We start from the raw sequence: 16,090 nt of genomic DNA, 5'->3' as shown, positions 1-16,090 counted from the left end.
ATAGTTTTGGGGTATTTTTAATTAAATAATTTGTTGAAGTATTAAAACAAATTCATATGTTTAATCAAACATTTCAATCAGGCTTTAAGTATATTGAAAATTTATTCCTGCCTTCTAACCATAAACTCACATCTGGAAAATTTCATACGTTGGAAAAAACTTAAAAAATGATATTACAGAGAACATATGTACATATATATATATATATATATATCTTTATATATATATAAAATATATTTTTATAATAATAAAACAGTCGCCATATAAGTGGCATGACTAAAATTTCTTTGTGCAATAAATAGTTCCTAACAAGAAGATTTACTTGAAATATTAACTATTGGTTGAAATCCTTGCCTACTGTTTAAAAGAATAAATAAAATAAATAAATAAAATAAAATAAAATAAATAAATAGAAATAAAGCCTCTAATTAATAAATAAAGCCTCTAATTACCAAAAAGTTATCATACAGCCTTTACAGCAAGTTAGGATACTCCTTCTAACAGATCATAATTAAAAACTAGTTCCCATTTTTCATTATAATAAAAAAAAACACTCTTCAATACCTTATCCATGCTTAAGAAATCCTTACAGAAGGGGAACGCTGGGATACCCAGAATATACCGCTGGCATGATGGAGTGAAACACATTTGAAATTACTTTCCGTCAATGACTGGGAAAAAGCTGTGTAAAAACGTAAGGATTGGAAAAATGTTTTAAGACCAATGTATACATTAGCTATAAAGCCAACAAAGAAGAAAAAGCCTGTCAGCTAAAAAAGAAATATTTACTCAGAAAATCCCTTCTTACATTTTGTTAGCATTATCTTAACTTTAATTGTATATTTGCTACATATATTTATATATTGAATACCTATGTCAACTGATTAATTGATTTATTGCTATGACAACTAATATAAGACTTGTATAATAAAATATGTTTTAAACGTTATCTTTAGGTTTAAACAGTAGAGATACATATCATATTCATTAAACTGTCATGAAGTGACAGTGATAAGTAATGTGATAGTATATATGTTATCTACACCATGCTGTTAAGAATAATTATACATATCATATACATATCTTTTTCATTATTTTATCGCATTTATTACAGTACCAGTTTCTTGTCACATTAGTTTCATACTCCAATCAAGCCTAATTTTTCAAAAATAATTTTGTAGCCTACAGTGCCATTATGATTATTATAATATAGTAGTTCTTCAACTATGACTGTACTTTACTTTCAAATACTTTCAATATCAATTATTTTTAAATAGCTTTAAAACCAACATTCTTCCTTTTAACTTAAAATTTCGATATAATATAAGATTTATAAGTTAACTAATTTTGAATAACCTACATAAGTTATTTAGATAACTTACATATAGTTTTCTTCTAAATTTAAATATAACTTAATGTTAAAAACAAACTTCTGCATTTCTTATTAAGTTTTTAAATTTGCAATGTTTTAATATTTTATTAAAAAACTAAACGCAAAGCTATTAAATTAATCAACACAATTGATAATGAACTAATTAATGTAATGGCAGAAGACTTTTCAATTATTACTAATCGGTCCTCAATTTCTGGATAAATAAATTCACGTTCCTTTAGATATTGTGTAAGTGCCTCCAAATCATTCTTTTGTAAGCGTATCGGGATAACGCCTTCTTCACGGAATACATGTCCATCTCCACCATCCAACAAAAAACTTGGCAAAACAATATTATATTTTTTTGTATCATCCAATGCCTCATACATAGGAACATCACAATCTGCACATCGAACTTCTACTGATGTTACATTCACAGTATCATCTTTACTATAATCGTATGTTGCGTGGATTCCTGACATTTGTAAAAATCCACCATTTGAATCCCTATCACGTATAGTTGCAGAGCGTAATAAAGCATTGCGAATAGTTTTTCCAGTTACTTTTGTAACATACAAATCATTCTCAAAAGGTAAAACAGACATAACATCAGTCTCGGTAATGGAACCATCAGAACGTTTTTCTATCGAATTACGTATTCCTAAAACAAAAAAACAAATAAATAAATAATTGATACAATAAAATTGATATGGTGTATTTACCTCCTCCCATTATAAATGCTATCGCTGCATCTGTCCAGTAAAGTCCGCCCTGATTTTCAGAAACACGTGCATGCACCATTGAGTCAGCAACTAAGTTTCCTAAATTACATTCCCGTTTACGACAAACTTTACTACTGCCTTCCAGGTAGACTTTAGTATGCCCCACAACACTTTGCTCTAAGGCAGTGATATTCGGTCTATAAAGTTCCAATAATTGTAAAACATCATTTTCTCGAGGAACTGACGCGTTTAATAATATTGGACTACCATCAAATTTAACAAGATTTCCATCTTTATCAAACTATAAAAAAATTTATGCAAATTAATTTTTCGTGATTAAAATTTTCAATTAAAAAAATTAATATAGTTCTCACCTGTACATGCAATTTACCAAGATACTTTGTGTAAGCGTATGCCTGAACAACTGGTACTTTTTTACCACTTTTTTGCTTCACCATTGTTGGATAAGGGCCGTCAATGCGTTCGATATCAGGTTGCGTACCATTATATAAAAATGTATTGGTATGACCGCCTATAACAATGTCCACATCAGGACATTGTTCTGCAATTTCTTTATCCTTCTGATAGCCAGAATGTCCCAAAGCAATGATAATATTAACACCATTCGCTTTCAATTTTTTCGCCTCAGCACTAAAATACAAAAAAAAATATATATATTAATGCTTATAAAACATATTAAGTTTTTCCATATATAATAATTACTTTATGGCATCAATTTCTGGTTTATATTCCACAGCATTTGGAGATGCTAAAAATTTCGTATCTGGTGTTAAATATCCAATAATACCAACTTTCACATCATTGACAGTTAGTATCGTGGAGTTCGCAAAATGTTTTGTGGTTGCTATTTCAGGTGCACCAGTGAGATCCAAATTACAAGCTAATACAGGAAAGTTCACCTCATTGAGGAAAGGCACCAAGCCTGCAACATTCTCATCTAATTCATGATTACCTAGAGACTGATGTGGATTAAAATATAACATAAGTAATACGAATAAATTAATTTTAATTTAAAAGCAATTATTTACAATAGCGTCAGGCTCCAATTTATTTAAAAAGGCTGCAGTTATATTGTCCTTGAAAACAGTAAACCAAGGTGTGCCTGTATATGTGTCACCTGCGTTCAAATAAAGTACTGGGGTTCCACCATTCTTCGCTGCGTCGCGATATTTGCGAACCCTTTGAAAAATTTAAAATGAAGTAAGTATATTACACAATATATATTAATTAATATATATATTATAATATTATATATTAAAAATAAATATAAATATGATAAAAAACTTACTCATAAGCTACTCTAGCAAAGCCACCATAGCACTTGTTTGTATTAGCATCTTCTGGTGAGCATTTTCCACTATCTCTACCGGTCTGTTCGAAGCGAGCATGCATATCATTATTGTGCAGAATTATAAACTCAGTAGCTGGAGCAGATTTTAGAGGGTTTGCAAAAATTTCAGTCACTAACAAAGCGCTAATTAGCGAAATCAACAACGCATTCGTCATGTTGGAACTAGAAACAGAAACAATGAGAGTAATATTATTGTATCTCCACTAAATTTGAAATAATCAAGTATTAATAATCTACAAAAATTTTAATCAACAACACATGGTCGGTCAGATATTGTATTATATATGATGTTACTTTTTCAAAATTAAATTCAATAAAAAGATTAGATAAATGTAAGGTGCTCGAATTTATGAATGATTGACAAACTACAATTGACCAAACGATATGAGGATCTGATTTACAATAATTTCTAACAATATAATATAGGTATATATTATATAGGTGAATATATAGGTAGGTATAATATAATATACACATTTAAATAAATACCTCATACATTTATGTAAATTTATATTTCTAAATATTTATAAAATTTAACCCATAATCACTTAATTGAAATAATATTTTGGAACTCATATTTTTAATTTCAAATAGGGGAAGTGTCTTTTTGCAGGTATACGAATAAAGTGGTTCACATGCCCACGTGCGCAATATCTTTATATTGTCCGCTCTACACGAATAAGGAAGGTAATATAAAAATGTCATTTATGTGATTTATAGATTTATATACTTATTTGTGTATATAAATATATGTATGTAGGCCAGTTTTCGCTCATTATTTACTTAATCATTTAATTTCTCACTTACAAAGAAAAAAATTTTATTTATTCGAATTGTTTAAAAAAAAATTAATTGATTAATATAATGAGAGAGAGTGTGATTTATTTAATTTTTACAACAGAGATAAACAGAAAAACAATGATTAAGCACTAATAGATACGATCATTTCTTTTAAAAAAAAAAGTATATTTCCGTATTTACTATTTCGTGTTTCTAATTTGCCAACGCAGATAAGATAAATACACGAGATGCGTTTGCTGAATTTATAAAAATAAATTTTTAAAATATTTTCTTTTAAGCATTTAAAAATTAAACTGAAATGTTCTCTGTTTTATTATATTATGCTATATAATATATTATAATTAGTTAAAATATACATAATTTCATGTGTCCATAAAAAGGTCAAAAAATAAAATTACAGTTACATGAACAAGCCTATCGGTACTATCATAATGAACATCAACTGTGCGATTCGTCTCAGAACTTCTATTTTAATAAAATAAACTACAATTTTACCGATCTATCTATCTTTTGATGTAATCTATCTTTTGGATTGAGAAGTACCTGTGGCTTTCTCTTGTGCATTGTTTCAAATTTTGTCGTGCACTATTGTCCGTGACATTTAATGGAGTTTTTTTATTCGATTGAAACTACTAAATTATTCTTACATTTGACTTTGATGCGATTTATCTGCAGCGGATAAATATCTAATTAAAATAATGCAAATTTTTTAATTTAAGTCACATCTGTTTTCCTTTTCTAAATATGCTTTTGCCAGGTATGACCTTGGGATAAGGTATATCCCGAAATATTTTACAATAGACTTTTCATTATTTTGGTTTTGGCTTTTGTGTACAGAAATTAAAATTTGTTATTCTGTAATATTTAGATTTTCTAATATGCTTTCTATGACATAATTATTTAATATTGTTTTAACAATTCGGAAATAATTTTCAAATATCTCTTCACAATTTGCAGAAACTCTCCAGCTATCAAAGAGTAAAAGTGCCCAGATGCACTAATTTAAAAAAGACTCAACATGAACATAAACATGAACTCTGCTTGTATACACTGGCAAAAACAATTTTATTTGAAAAATTAAAACACCTCTTTTCATTTTTATGAGAAACATAGTATTTCAAATAGTTAGTATATAAAAGACGTTTACGCGTTCAAATTCAACTACATTATTTTGGACTATTTTACCAAAGATATAATGAAATGCTTTCAAGGAATGGTCATTAGAGTTGGGAGACCCGAATAACAATCCCAAGTATACAACGTTTAATTTTTTTTCAACACTCGAATAACCCAAAACAAAGTTATAATCTGGTTTAATATATCTCTCTGCCTCCAATTACCATACTCTACAAACTGCTATTATAAACTAAAGACGACCACCTCTCTATGTAAGCATATTTCTTCTGCTTACAGTTCCAACACATTTAAAATTTTGACAAAACTGCGTGTTGTAGAAAAGCAATTAGGCGCTGACCGTAAAATCAATTCGGCTAGACGTGCTAATCATGAATATATATAGTTTAAATCGTCTTCAACATTTCTTTCACTGTATTGCAAACATTAGACGAAGTTAATATATGAAAATTATAATTAAAATTTATAAACAATTGTAATTATTATGGCATGAGTTAACATAAGAAATTATTATATATAGAATAATTATAAGCTTAATTGTCGTTAATACATTACTAAATCAGCTTTGCAAAGTTTTGTGAAAAAACACGTTGAACAAATTAAGTTTTCCAATAGTATGACTAACCCAATTTAGTTGCTAAATCCCAAAGATAAAAACAAAATAACAATTTTATGTGTTAATTAAACACTGTATTTATGTGAGAAAAAAATACCGCAAAAACCAGCAATGGGTAAATATTAGGTAGATTCCAAACTTACACATGCCCACAAAATATGTGGTCTAATACACTCCTATAGGTGTGTATAAAACTACATATTCTGGAAGTAGGGATTTATTGGAAATCGGTAAAATCGAGAAGCATACGATATAATGCTTATAAACTGACTTGATCAAAAAAAGGCATCAATAACAAATATTGTTATTTGGACGCTTGAAGGAACAAAAGGAATAAATTGCCAAAAAATGTTCTGACATGGCAATTGAAAGAGTGTTCTTTCACTAGGACAATGCACCATATAACAAATCATAGGTCTAGGAAAAGCAGTTACTATAATAAACATGAAAACTCATCAAAAGAGCAATGTGAACACTGCAATGCTTACTGCAGTTCTTACTGGTCATTGGTGTACTGGTGTATCAGACTGCTCAACGGTGAAGATAAAAGACCTAAATTATCTAAATTCGGCGGGATGGATTTAGTCTCTACTCTTCTATACTCTTCTATATTCTACAAGAAAATCATAGAATTGTAAGCGAACCGGTAAAATAATAATATCAATGCTGATGGTTACAAATAAATATAAATCTCATGATTATTAAATGTTGGGTTACATTATATACAAAATATTATACACATTCAATCAAATTTTAAGTTACCCTTGCATATTATCAATAGTTTTAGATCTGCTCGTGAGGTTTGCTAGTTGTAAAACTAAGCTGTTTGATGATACGTTTAGGTTTTCAAAGTATATTTGTACAATTTTTCGCAATTTGATTTCACCATACCTACTTGAAATTCTTTGTGGATTTTAAATTTCTGATATGACATGGTGCTTCTTTTATAATCTGTAATAATTTTTATTAAGCTCTCTACAGTATTTTTAAATTAACTACATTTGCATGGCCATATAGTTAAAGGCTATGTAACTAATGATATGTAATAAAATTTTCTGGTTCCAAGAACGGCCGGGTCTACGTTCCGGAGCCACTCGTCAACTACGAAGTGCTGTACACCATTCCCAAAGGGAATCTGCAAGCAGATTCCAATGGGTTAAGACAACAACAACAATAGCAATTTCTACCCTATACATAAAGTAGTTTGGCCAAGCACTTTAATAACTTAAAGATCGATTTAAACTTCAAGATTTTTTATTACAATACTATCAAACACCCTCTAATCTAAAGGCAAAAAACTTTCATATACAAAATATTTGAAATGTATAAATTTCAGCAGTCGTAAAGTAAAAAAAGCTCTCCATCAATTATAAATATATTTTGTTATGTCATTTATAAATATGGATTGTTTTTTTTTTAATATGAACCAATTTTGGAAATAAAAAATTTTAAGTTTTATTTGATTTATTTGATCAAATTCATTTCCATCGCAGATCGCAGATAGAAATACAACCAAATCAATATAGCCACGTACATTAATCGATTTCACTCTATGAGTTGCGATCAAGCAGAAAATGATTTTTATAACTTTGATTTCACTGCAGCCAGTTACTGTTTAACTACATATTTATGTAAATTTCATATATTTTAATTAGTTTTAGAAATTAATAAAAAAATCTTTAACTTTTCGTAATAATTGCCAGTCGATGTAAAAATATATTTATAAAATACACAACAAGTGGTAACACGAGTTCTTTATACCATTTTAATACATTGGTTTTCCCTTAACAAGTATGTGAATAGATTCGAAGAATTGATTAAGAAATGAGTTGTTATTTGAAAGATATGAGTGAAATATCAACATCGAGAATCAGAAATTAACGAATTCCTGATAACAATTTAGTTTAATAAATCGTTTTTTAAATTTTTAGTACTTCACACAACTTTTTTAATTGTTTTCGACAAGTGCAATTATATTATTCACAAACTGATATATTTAATAAATTATTAACTTTAATTATAAAGCGAAAGTTACAACAAGCTCATCTAAGCTCATCACGATGCAAAACTTTATAAGATGACTAATGAAATGCTATCAATTTATAACTAATTCCATTAAATAATTATTTTTGTTTTCTATATTTTCTCTCAAAAGCACACTTTATAATTAAAAGTGATCAAGGTCTTCTATATAAAACTTTTTTCTCAATAAATTGATTATTTCAGAAGATGTACTTTCTTGATGTAGGAAATCTGCAATACCATTTTTATTACAAATAAATAAGGTCAAAGCACTTCTATAATCCTTAAGTCCTACTATAATCCAAATTTTTTTGAATGAATACGTGTTTCATAAAAATCGATGTTGGTTTTCTTAACTTTAAATACGATTTAACCAGAAATTAATTAAATCACTACAGATATTTTTTCCATATAATATTGGTTCTGTTTTATGTTGCTTTGTATGTCAATCTGCAAAATTTATACAGTACAAATGGTTGTTTATATCAATTTATTAGATGAACTAATAAGAATATTCTATACGACAAAATAAAAAGCGTTTTGGAACGTTTTTTTTTTTTTGATTATTGTCGATTTCAGACATTTTTCCAATTGATATTCTAATGACTTTTTCAGCAGTAGTTTTGCGTTTATGATAAGTTGCCTTCTTAACATCACAAATACTATTATTTTGCAATCGATTATATTGACCCTAAATTTTGAGTAATACGCGAAAAGTCGTCCGAATAGATTACTTATTTTTGTAATAAATACTATTTAAAACTAAACACCCTGTAAATGACAAATTTGTTGATGAACGCATTTTTTCATTTAATAACGTTATTATAACTTTTTCACCTATTAAAAATATAATGAGAACAATAAAGATTAAATTTGCATCTATAACGCCAAACCGTATAGGACAGTGTTTCACAATGTGAGCCTAAAGCCTCGCATTTAGACTATTTGACTGAAATTGAAAATCTAAATTAAATTTTGTTTTAACGCTAAATGATAAGGATCTTAAAACATTATTTCATACATTTATTATTATCATTATAATAAATTATAATGAATGAAAAAATGTTATTAATACAAACGTGAAGATTTGTTAATGAAAATCTATTTTATAAAGTTTATATGCTCAAAAAACGTGAAGTGATTGATACCGTTGTACTTGTTATTATTAATCATTTTAAAATTTTAACGGATGATTTAAATGAAACACTAACACTAGTGAATTTGTTTAAAATTTTAAGTCTAGAGTGCAGATTCGGACTCAAAACGTACTAAGACAAGCTGTAATATGGTTTGTTTGCGAGAATGAGTCTGCGAGCTATTCCCTTGATTAGATTATTATACCAATATATATTTTCTCAGATTAATTCTTTTCTTTTATATGTTTTGATAAAGTGTTTTTTAAGCTAATTAGTCAAATTTTTTATTGCTAATTAAAATAATAATTTAGTAAAAAATAACAACAATAAAAAATTTAGTCCACAAAAATACTTTATTAAAAATCGTTTGCTCGTTCATGTTGAGTCTTTTCCGAGTTAGTGCATCTGGGCACTTTTACTCTTTGATAGCTGGGGGTTTTTACAGACCCACCTTTTTACTGACTAATTTGTATATTCCGGATCTAAGATCTGCATACAGCTAGAGATTATTCTGAGATTAGGTAGTGCTGTCGGTAGGGCAGCCTGTCGGTTTTCGCGAATAGCTTCAGGGCTCTGTCCCTTATGTATTTTTAAAGCGAGTCTATTTTTAGGTCTCTTGGCATGTCATTTGTGCGAATGTGCTTAGTATGTTTGATTTACAATTTCCTAATTATAACTTTTTATAATCCCAAAATCATTTAAGTTTATCAAATAAACAGTACAGTTTTTGAATACTTAACGTTAAGTTATGGTAAAAAAAATATTAGAAAGACATATGCACGGTAAAACAAATAAAAAACATTGGGAAACATTGGTATTAATGATAATAAAAATAAATTCACGAAAAAATTATATCCCAATTAAAAAGTTAAAATTACAATTACGAGTAACTAATTTTTCTATAACTATATAACATGTTTATATATATAAAAAGTACAAAAAAATAATTATTATTAAATTGAATAAGTCAATGACAATTTACTCACACTATGTATTAACAAAAATATCGTGAGATTTGATAAATCACAATGATTACGTATAGTTGTGCATGCATAAGAATGAGGGAAAATCGCCCCCAACTTAATGTTTATTTATTTATTGATATATATAAATATTTAATATTTTCTCTAAATATTATTTTATATAAATTTTAATTTAGGATACTACTGTACATAGTAGAAATTATGTATTTCTTTATAAAAAAAAGTTTATTTTTAGATGTTTTGGATAATAAAATTTTTTATTAAAGCAAATGTCAAATAATTGAAATGGAAGAAACGAACAGCTGTCCGTCTTACAAGATTGCTTAGGTCCTTTATATGGACCCAAACTGAACCACAATTTTTGAGGTACACTAACTCTTTCAAGACAACCCATGTCGGTCATAAAATGACCGCTAGGGCATTTTAATAAAGCGAGTCGCACCTATGGCAATAGTCGTAGAACTGAGCTTCTAAATGGTCTATATGCCTACGTATTAAACTAATAAATTAAATTCAAATATATACGCGATTGTTTGCTTATAAGACTATGGAATTAAACTTTGTAAATTTGTAAATTTTAGTTTTAGTTATTATTGCTGAAAATGACAAATATAACACTACTTTTGGTTTTAATATGTATCTTTTAAGGCAACTTCTTTATGCTATTAGTTATTTAGTCGTCAATTAAATCGTCTCTATAATTGTAATTTACCATATTACGCATATGTTAACTATATGTTAACGTTGAAAAGGTTAAATGCATTCTAAAGTTGGACATTTGTTCTGTTTAAAATAAATTAATTTATTTTATTTTTATGTTAAATATAGTTTCAAAAAATATTCATTATTTCTAAAGACTAAAAACACTTCACGTTATTCACAAGAATATATAGTTTGCTTGCTTATCATTTTGTTCTGCACTTCAAGTTATTTAAATGAATTTATTAAAGATTATAGTTATTTCACGATATTTCTAATTTATAAGTGTTGTACTTAATGTAATTGTTAATTTTAAAGAATTTTATATAGGCAGTTTAATAGCAAAATTAATAGATCACTGTTTTTGATTATATTGTATATATGTTATATTAATTAAGGCTTATCTGAACATATACTTGTATAGTATACCAATATATGTATATATAGTATAACATATTTATAAAATAACCTGCCTTGAGTTAAAAGCAAAAAAATTTCGAAATGTCTACAATATAGATCTAATCATATAAATTATTGATAGACGATAATATTATATATTAATTTTGTTATGTTTTTTAATTCTCTAAATCAGTATAAATGAATTAAAAAAATTAATATTTAAATTTTCAATTATAAAATCTAATTTAAATATGAAAAAAAAGAAGAATTCTTTTTAACTAATACACAAAATATTAAAATCTATTTGTTATATTTGTAATTAATTATAGACATATGAAGCGAGTCAACAGTAAATATAAAAAGCAATTATTTAGATAATTATCTCAACAAATATATTCAAAATTGCTTAGTACAGAAAAAATTAAAAAAAATTAGTATTAGTACTTATATCCACAAAACAGCTTACGTTGTAGAAACTTTCGTTAAGATCGGTATGATTTTTATTATTCTATCTTTTTATTTGAAATGACAAAAACATCCGCTAAAAGAAATATTTAAATACAGGGTAATTCATCACAAAGTACAAGTTGTCTTTAGCATCCCATATCTCGACTAAAACAAAAAACGTACTATTTCATTACCTTTGGTACAATTTTTATTTGAATCAAGTAACTATTTCATAAAATGAATGTACCTTATTTGTATTTAAATTCCATACATCTCTATATTATATATATAAACATATATGATATACTTCAATAAACTTAATTTTAGAGTCTTAATATATGTGGAAAAATATTATATATATAAAGTTAGTTAAAATATTTGTATATTAGTAAAAGTGACATTTCAAACTATAAAGTTTGCATACAATATATTGATTAGGCCAACCCTGTATGTTGGTACATAATGACAATAAACCCCACCCTCAAATTACGACTTTTTTGGACTAAAAAATCATTTCCGAACCTTACAGGACGTTCCCCATAAATAGTCTACCCAAAAAATAATTTGCCCAAAAATAATCAATTTTAATTTTTCGCTACGTCTGTTGATTGCTTGTTTTTCAACAGTTAATTAAGTGAGTCATAAATGGATACCATTTATGAAGCTACATAAATAGATGACTTTTAAATCTTCTTCAAAACATACATATGTATGACACAAATATATATATGGATCTTTGCGCCAGCTGTTTAAGTAAGTCATCATGAATATACATATGTATATTATATGAATGTACATAGTCGGCAGTTTTTCTATCTTCTGCCGACAAAATATTTGTAACTGTCATAAGTATATCTATACATATTCTATCTCATCTCAACATTTCGTAATTGACGACGTCTGGCGCTTCTTTACACCAACTGTTTAACTTGATTGACTATAAATTTTAATATTGCATCTACAAAACATTTATATTTGTCATATATACTACTATATATGTACATCTGTATTCTGTATAATTTTCCAACATTTCATATTTAATAATGTCTAACGCCTCTCACTACTAACTGTTTAAATCACTACTGACTATTAGTTTACACGTTCGGATTTGACATTTAAAATCCACAATCTTGTAATACAATATCATCAGATAAAGGTGTGCGTGATTGCTGATAACGATATAATTTTAGGTAAGTGAATGTTTTGCAGAAACAGTTTCATAAGAAAAAGTCGTTTACTTATAGTAAATTAAAAATCTGTAACTACTTTCAAACAATGTTTAAATAAATTTCAACATAATCTAAAAACAATTTTGTATCGATATATAACTTTAGGTGAAACAGTCAAAATAGTGGTTTTCCTAATCAAGGTACTGTGAATAAGTCGAGAATAGTTCTAAAAGTAGGAAACACTAAGGTTTTCAGTCGATAAAGACAAAGCAATAACAGGACAATATTCAATTAGGAAAAAACAATGCATTCAGAAAGGGTTTAGTTATACCGAAATAAAATATATTAACTCAATCGCTAGTAACTGGAATAGCAAAACCAGATTATGCTACATTTCATTTGTAATTATTTATTATTAAATTTAGTAAAATGACTTATTGGGATGAAATCTCTTTACAACAAATGAATATTTTGAAGATATCCAAAGATCATGTTTTTCAGAACTTACAAAATATGGAATACTAAACCAATAAAAGTATAGAGCTCGAAGTGGATTATGTATAAAATTAAATTTAAAAGTAAAAAATAATTCTTATATAAGTGTATATTATTAGTATTTACTTTATAAATATATATATATATTTAAATTCAACAGTATTTAAAAGCTATTAAATATATTGTATTCATAAACATATTTATATATTATCTTTGAAGGATATATTGTACATTAAACTACGTATAAAAATTTAATTTTTATCAGATTTTTTTTTTTTGAATGTAAAGCCCTATTATTATAAATGTCTTTACACTTTTTCTTTCATAAATTCTTCACAGTTCTTTAAGTATATGTTCGAATATACGAAAACCGAAGGTTTAATCATTTCAAAACCTAGAAGTTCTTAGCCGCTGCGTAAATATAATGAGAAGTAATCCGCTACGAAAGTATTTTTAAGGCTGGTCATTGGAGTTAGTCTATATGAAGTAACACAAATCATACTTGAAAACATATTAGCAGAATTAAGTTAAATAGAAAAAAATCAAATGTTGTGTCATACAAATATCCATGAAGGGTTTGTAATAAGTATAATTGGAGAATATATTCTTATGGTCCAAGACAAAGAAGCATAACAAAATTGTATTTTTTATATATAAACTTAAACTAGTTTATATTTAGTAGTTATTTTATTTCATTTCCTAATTTTATATCTCATGAATTGTATTTAGTTTTATTATTATTTTTTTATTATTTTGTTTTCTTATATAAACATATAATACAAAAACTCCCTATTAATTTTTTTAAATGTTTATCAAAATTAATTTTTTATTTTGAAATTCTTAATTGTCGTTATCCACAATATAGAAATATATTGAAAATTTCGTTTGGTTAAATATTTAACAACAATATATAAAATATTTTTATTATGATTATTTACATTAACATTAAAAAAATACGTATTCAAAATTTAATCTTGCAGCCTAATTCCGCTTTTTCATTTCACAGAATGACGTCGCTTTATATTTTTGTTTTTGATTTATTAATTACCACTGATCAATTTTTAGTATTTGAATCATATTGCAAATAACAAAATAGGGCAAAAAAATAAAATTTATAATTAGTACAAAAATAATTGAAGTTGTTTAAAAACATGATTTCTACCACCTTTTCTATATATATTTTTTTATATTTATATTTCTTTATATTTATATTTATTTATATTTTTGTATTTAATTTTAACATATTTCTGGTATTAAAGCGGGTTCACAACTTTAGGGATAAATGAATCAGATTGTCACTCACACATCTTTTTATATAACTAAGATGGACACTTCTTAGATAAATATGAAAATTCTGTCATTTTATTTTAAATTTTTTTAATTGCTACGTCGAAAATATTTTAAAGTCGGACTTGTTTTGTCAAAATTGTAACTTTTATTTCGATCGTTGTTTTTAGTATATACTAGTATATAAAAACAACGTTCGATATAACAGTTAAAATTCTGAAAAAACAAAACCGATGAAAACTATGCCTTCATAAACTACAAATATTTTGCAATTACTTTTGGCAATCATTTTATTGTATTATTGGTATTTGCCAGTTACTACCTGGTCGATTGTTATTAGATTTAGAAAACAAAATAATTCTTTTAAAATGCTCTGAGCATACAATGCAAGTAGTTACATATATCTATACATATACAACATATATTTTTGGTTTCATTGGTTACACTTCACTTTTAAGAGGAGAAGGTTATTCTTTTATAAATATACTCGTAAATTGCCGAACATATGCATTCAATCTCCATGCAAGGTAATAATATCTTTGCATACCTGAGGTTGTTGCAAACATTATACCTCTTGCTGTGACTTACAATCCCATTAGCTTTGTGTACATATCGAAGAGGTAAACATAAAATCTGTTTATTTATTTAAAAGTGGAAATTGCCGGTTTCCCATACATGCTTAGATGTAATTACTTTTTAGAGAATTTTTTTTTTTATTTTATTTACATTAAATTCACATGGTTAAACGAATTTGACTTTATTCAATAAATTTTTATTATATTTGCTTTTTTTTATGTTGTCGTAGAAAAAGAATATTATATTTTCATTTATCTTATTTGTTCATGTATACTAATGTGAGATGTTTCTTTATTTCCCTACATTTCTATACAGTTCATACTCGTCTAAGATACTATAGTATTAAACGATACTACTTTTACTTTTATTCAAAATAACTTTAAAATATCTCCGGTTTTTTCCAACTGCACAAAACTTTATTGTAAATATATTAACTTATCATATTCACACCTTCTTAAATGTAGATTTTTATTATTAAACATTAAGCATTAAACTTACTAATTGAACTATTAAGGAATGTTATAGTTGCGAAGGAGAGAACAATCTGCAGTATTTGAGTTGTGTTTATGACCGAACACCACAGTTTAAATAACAATCATTTACACCCGAACGCGTATATTGCATAAATACTTTTAAATAATAGGTAAAGATTAAGTAGTAATAAAGAGTACGACTAACACAAAAATATACACATTATAAAAGATATAGTGAGTATGAATACTCGTATATGAAGAATATTTAGACTGTGAAATAATAATTCAAAAATTTAAATATTTATTTGCTTCGGCACTTATTTATTTATTGCAAAAAAAAAAACGAAGCGACTATTTAACAAACTACATCCGAGAACGATTTGTGCG

At 26.6% G+C, this 16,090-nt stretch overlaps 1 protein-coding gene across 1 annotated transcript; it reads right to left on the bottom strand.

Annotated features, from left to right (window-relative positions):
* Nucleotides 1-1,443: 1,443 nt before the first annotated feature.
* LOC119679224 (protein 5NUC-like) lies at nucleotides 1,444-16,090 on the bottom strand. The gene is made up of 7 exons (XM_038091451.1): nucleotides 15,729-16,090; nucleotides 3,404-3,628; nucleotides 3,144-3,294; nucleotides 2,818-3,074; nucleotides 2,469-2,745; nucleotides 2,095-2,395; nucleotides 1,444-2,033 (listed from the first exon to the last, which is right to left on the bottom strand). The coding sequence occupies exons 2-7, from the start codon at nucleotides 3,619-3,621 to the stop codon at nucleotides 1,480-1,482; spliced, it is 1,758 nt and encodes a 585-aa protein (XP_037947379.1). The 5' UTR covers nucleotides 3,622-3,628; nucleotides 15,729-16,090; the 3' UTR covers nucleotides 1,444-1,479.

The sequence above is a fragment of the Teleopsis dalmanni genome, chromosome 2 (assembly GCF_002237135.1).
Source record: "Teleopsis dalmanni isolate 2A chromosome 2, ASM223713v2, whole genome shotgun sequence".
In the NCBI taxonomy this organism is placed as follows: domain Eukaryota; kingdom Metazoa; phylum Arthropoda; class Insecta; order Diptera; family Diopsidae; genus Teleopsis; species Teleopsis dalmanni.
Note: the sequence above shows the minus strand (reverse complement) of the source record. Positions and strands in the feature narration are given on the sequence as shown.

What these genes read in the sequence shown, in the direction of transcription:
- LOC119679224 (XM_038091451.1), bottom strand. Translation starts at nt 3,621, where the DNA reads ATGACGAATGCGTTGTTGATTTCGCTAATTAGCGCTTTGTTAGTGACT. An exon ending in TTGGTAAATTGCATGTACAG is followed by an intron (nt 2,396 to 2,468) that starts GTGAGAACTATA and finishes ATTTTTTTATAG; the next exon opens with TTTGATAAAGATGGAAATCT. An exon ending in AGCATTTATAATGGGAGGAG is followed by an intron (nt 2,034 to 2,094) that starts GTAAATACACCA and finishes TTTTTGTTTTAG; the next exon opens with GAATACGTAATTCGATAGAA.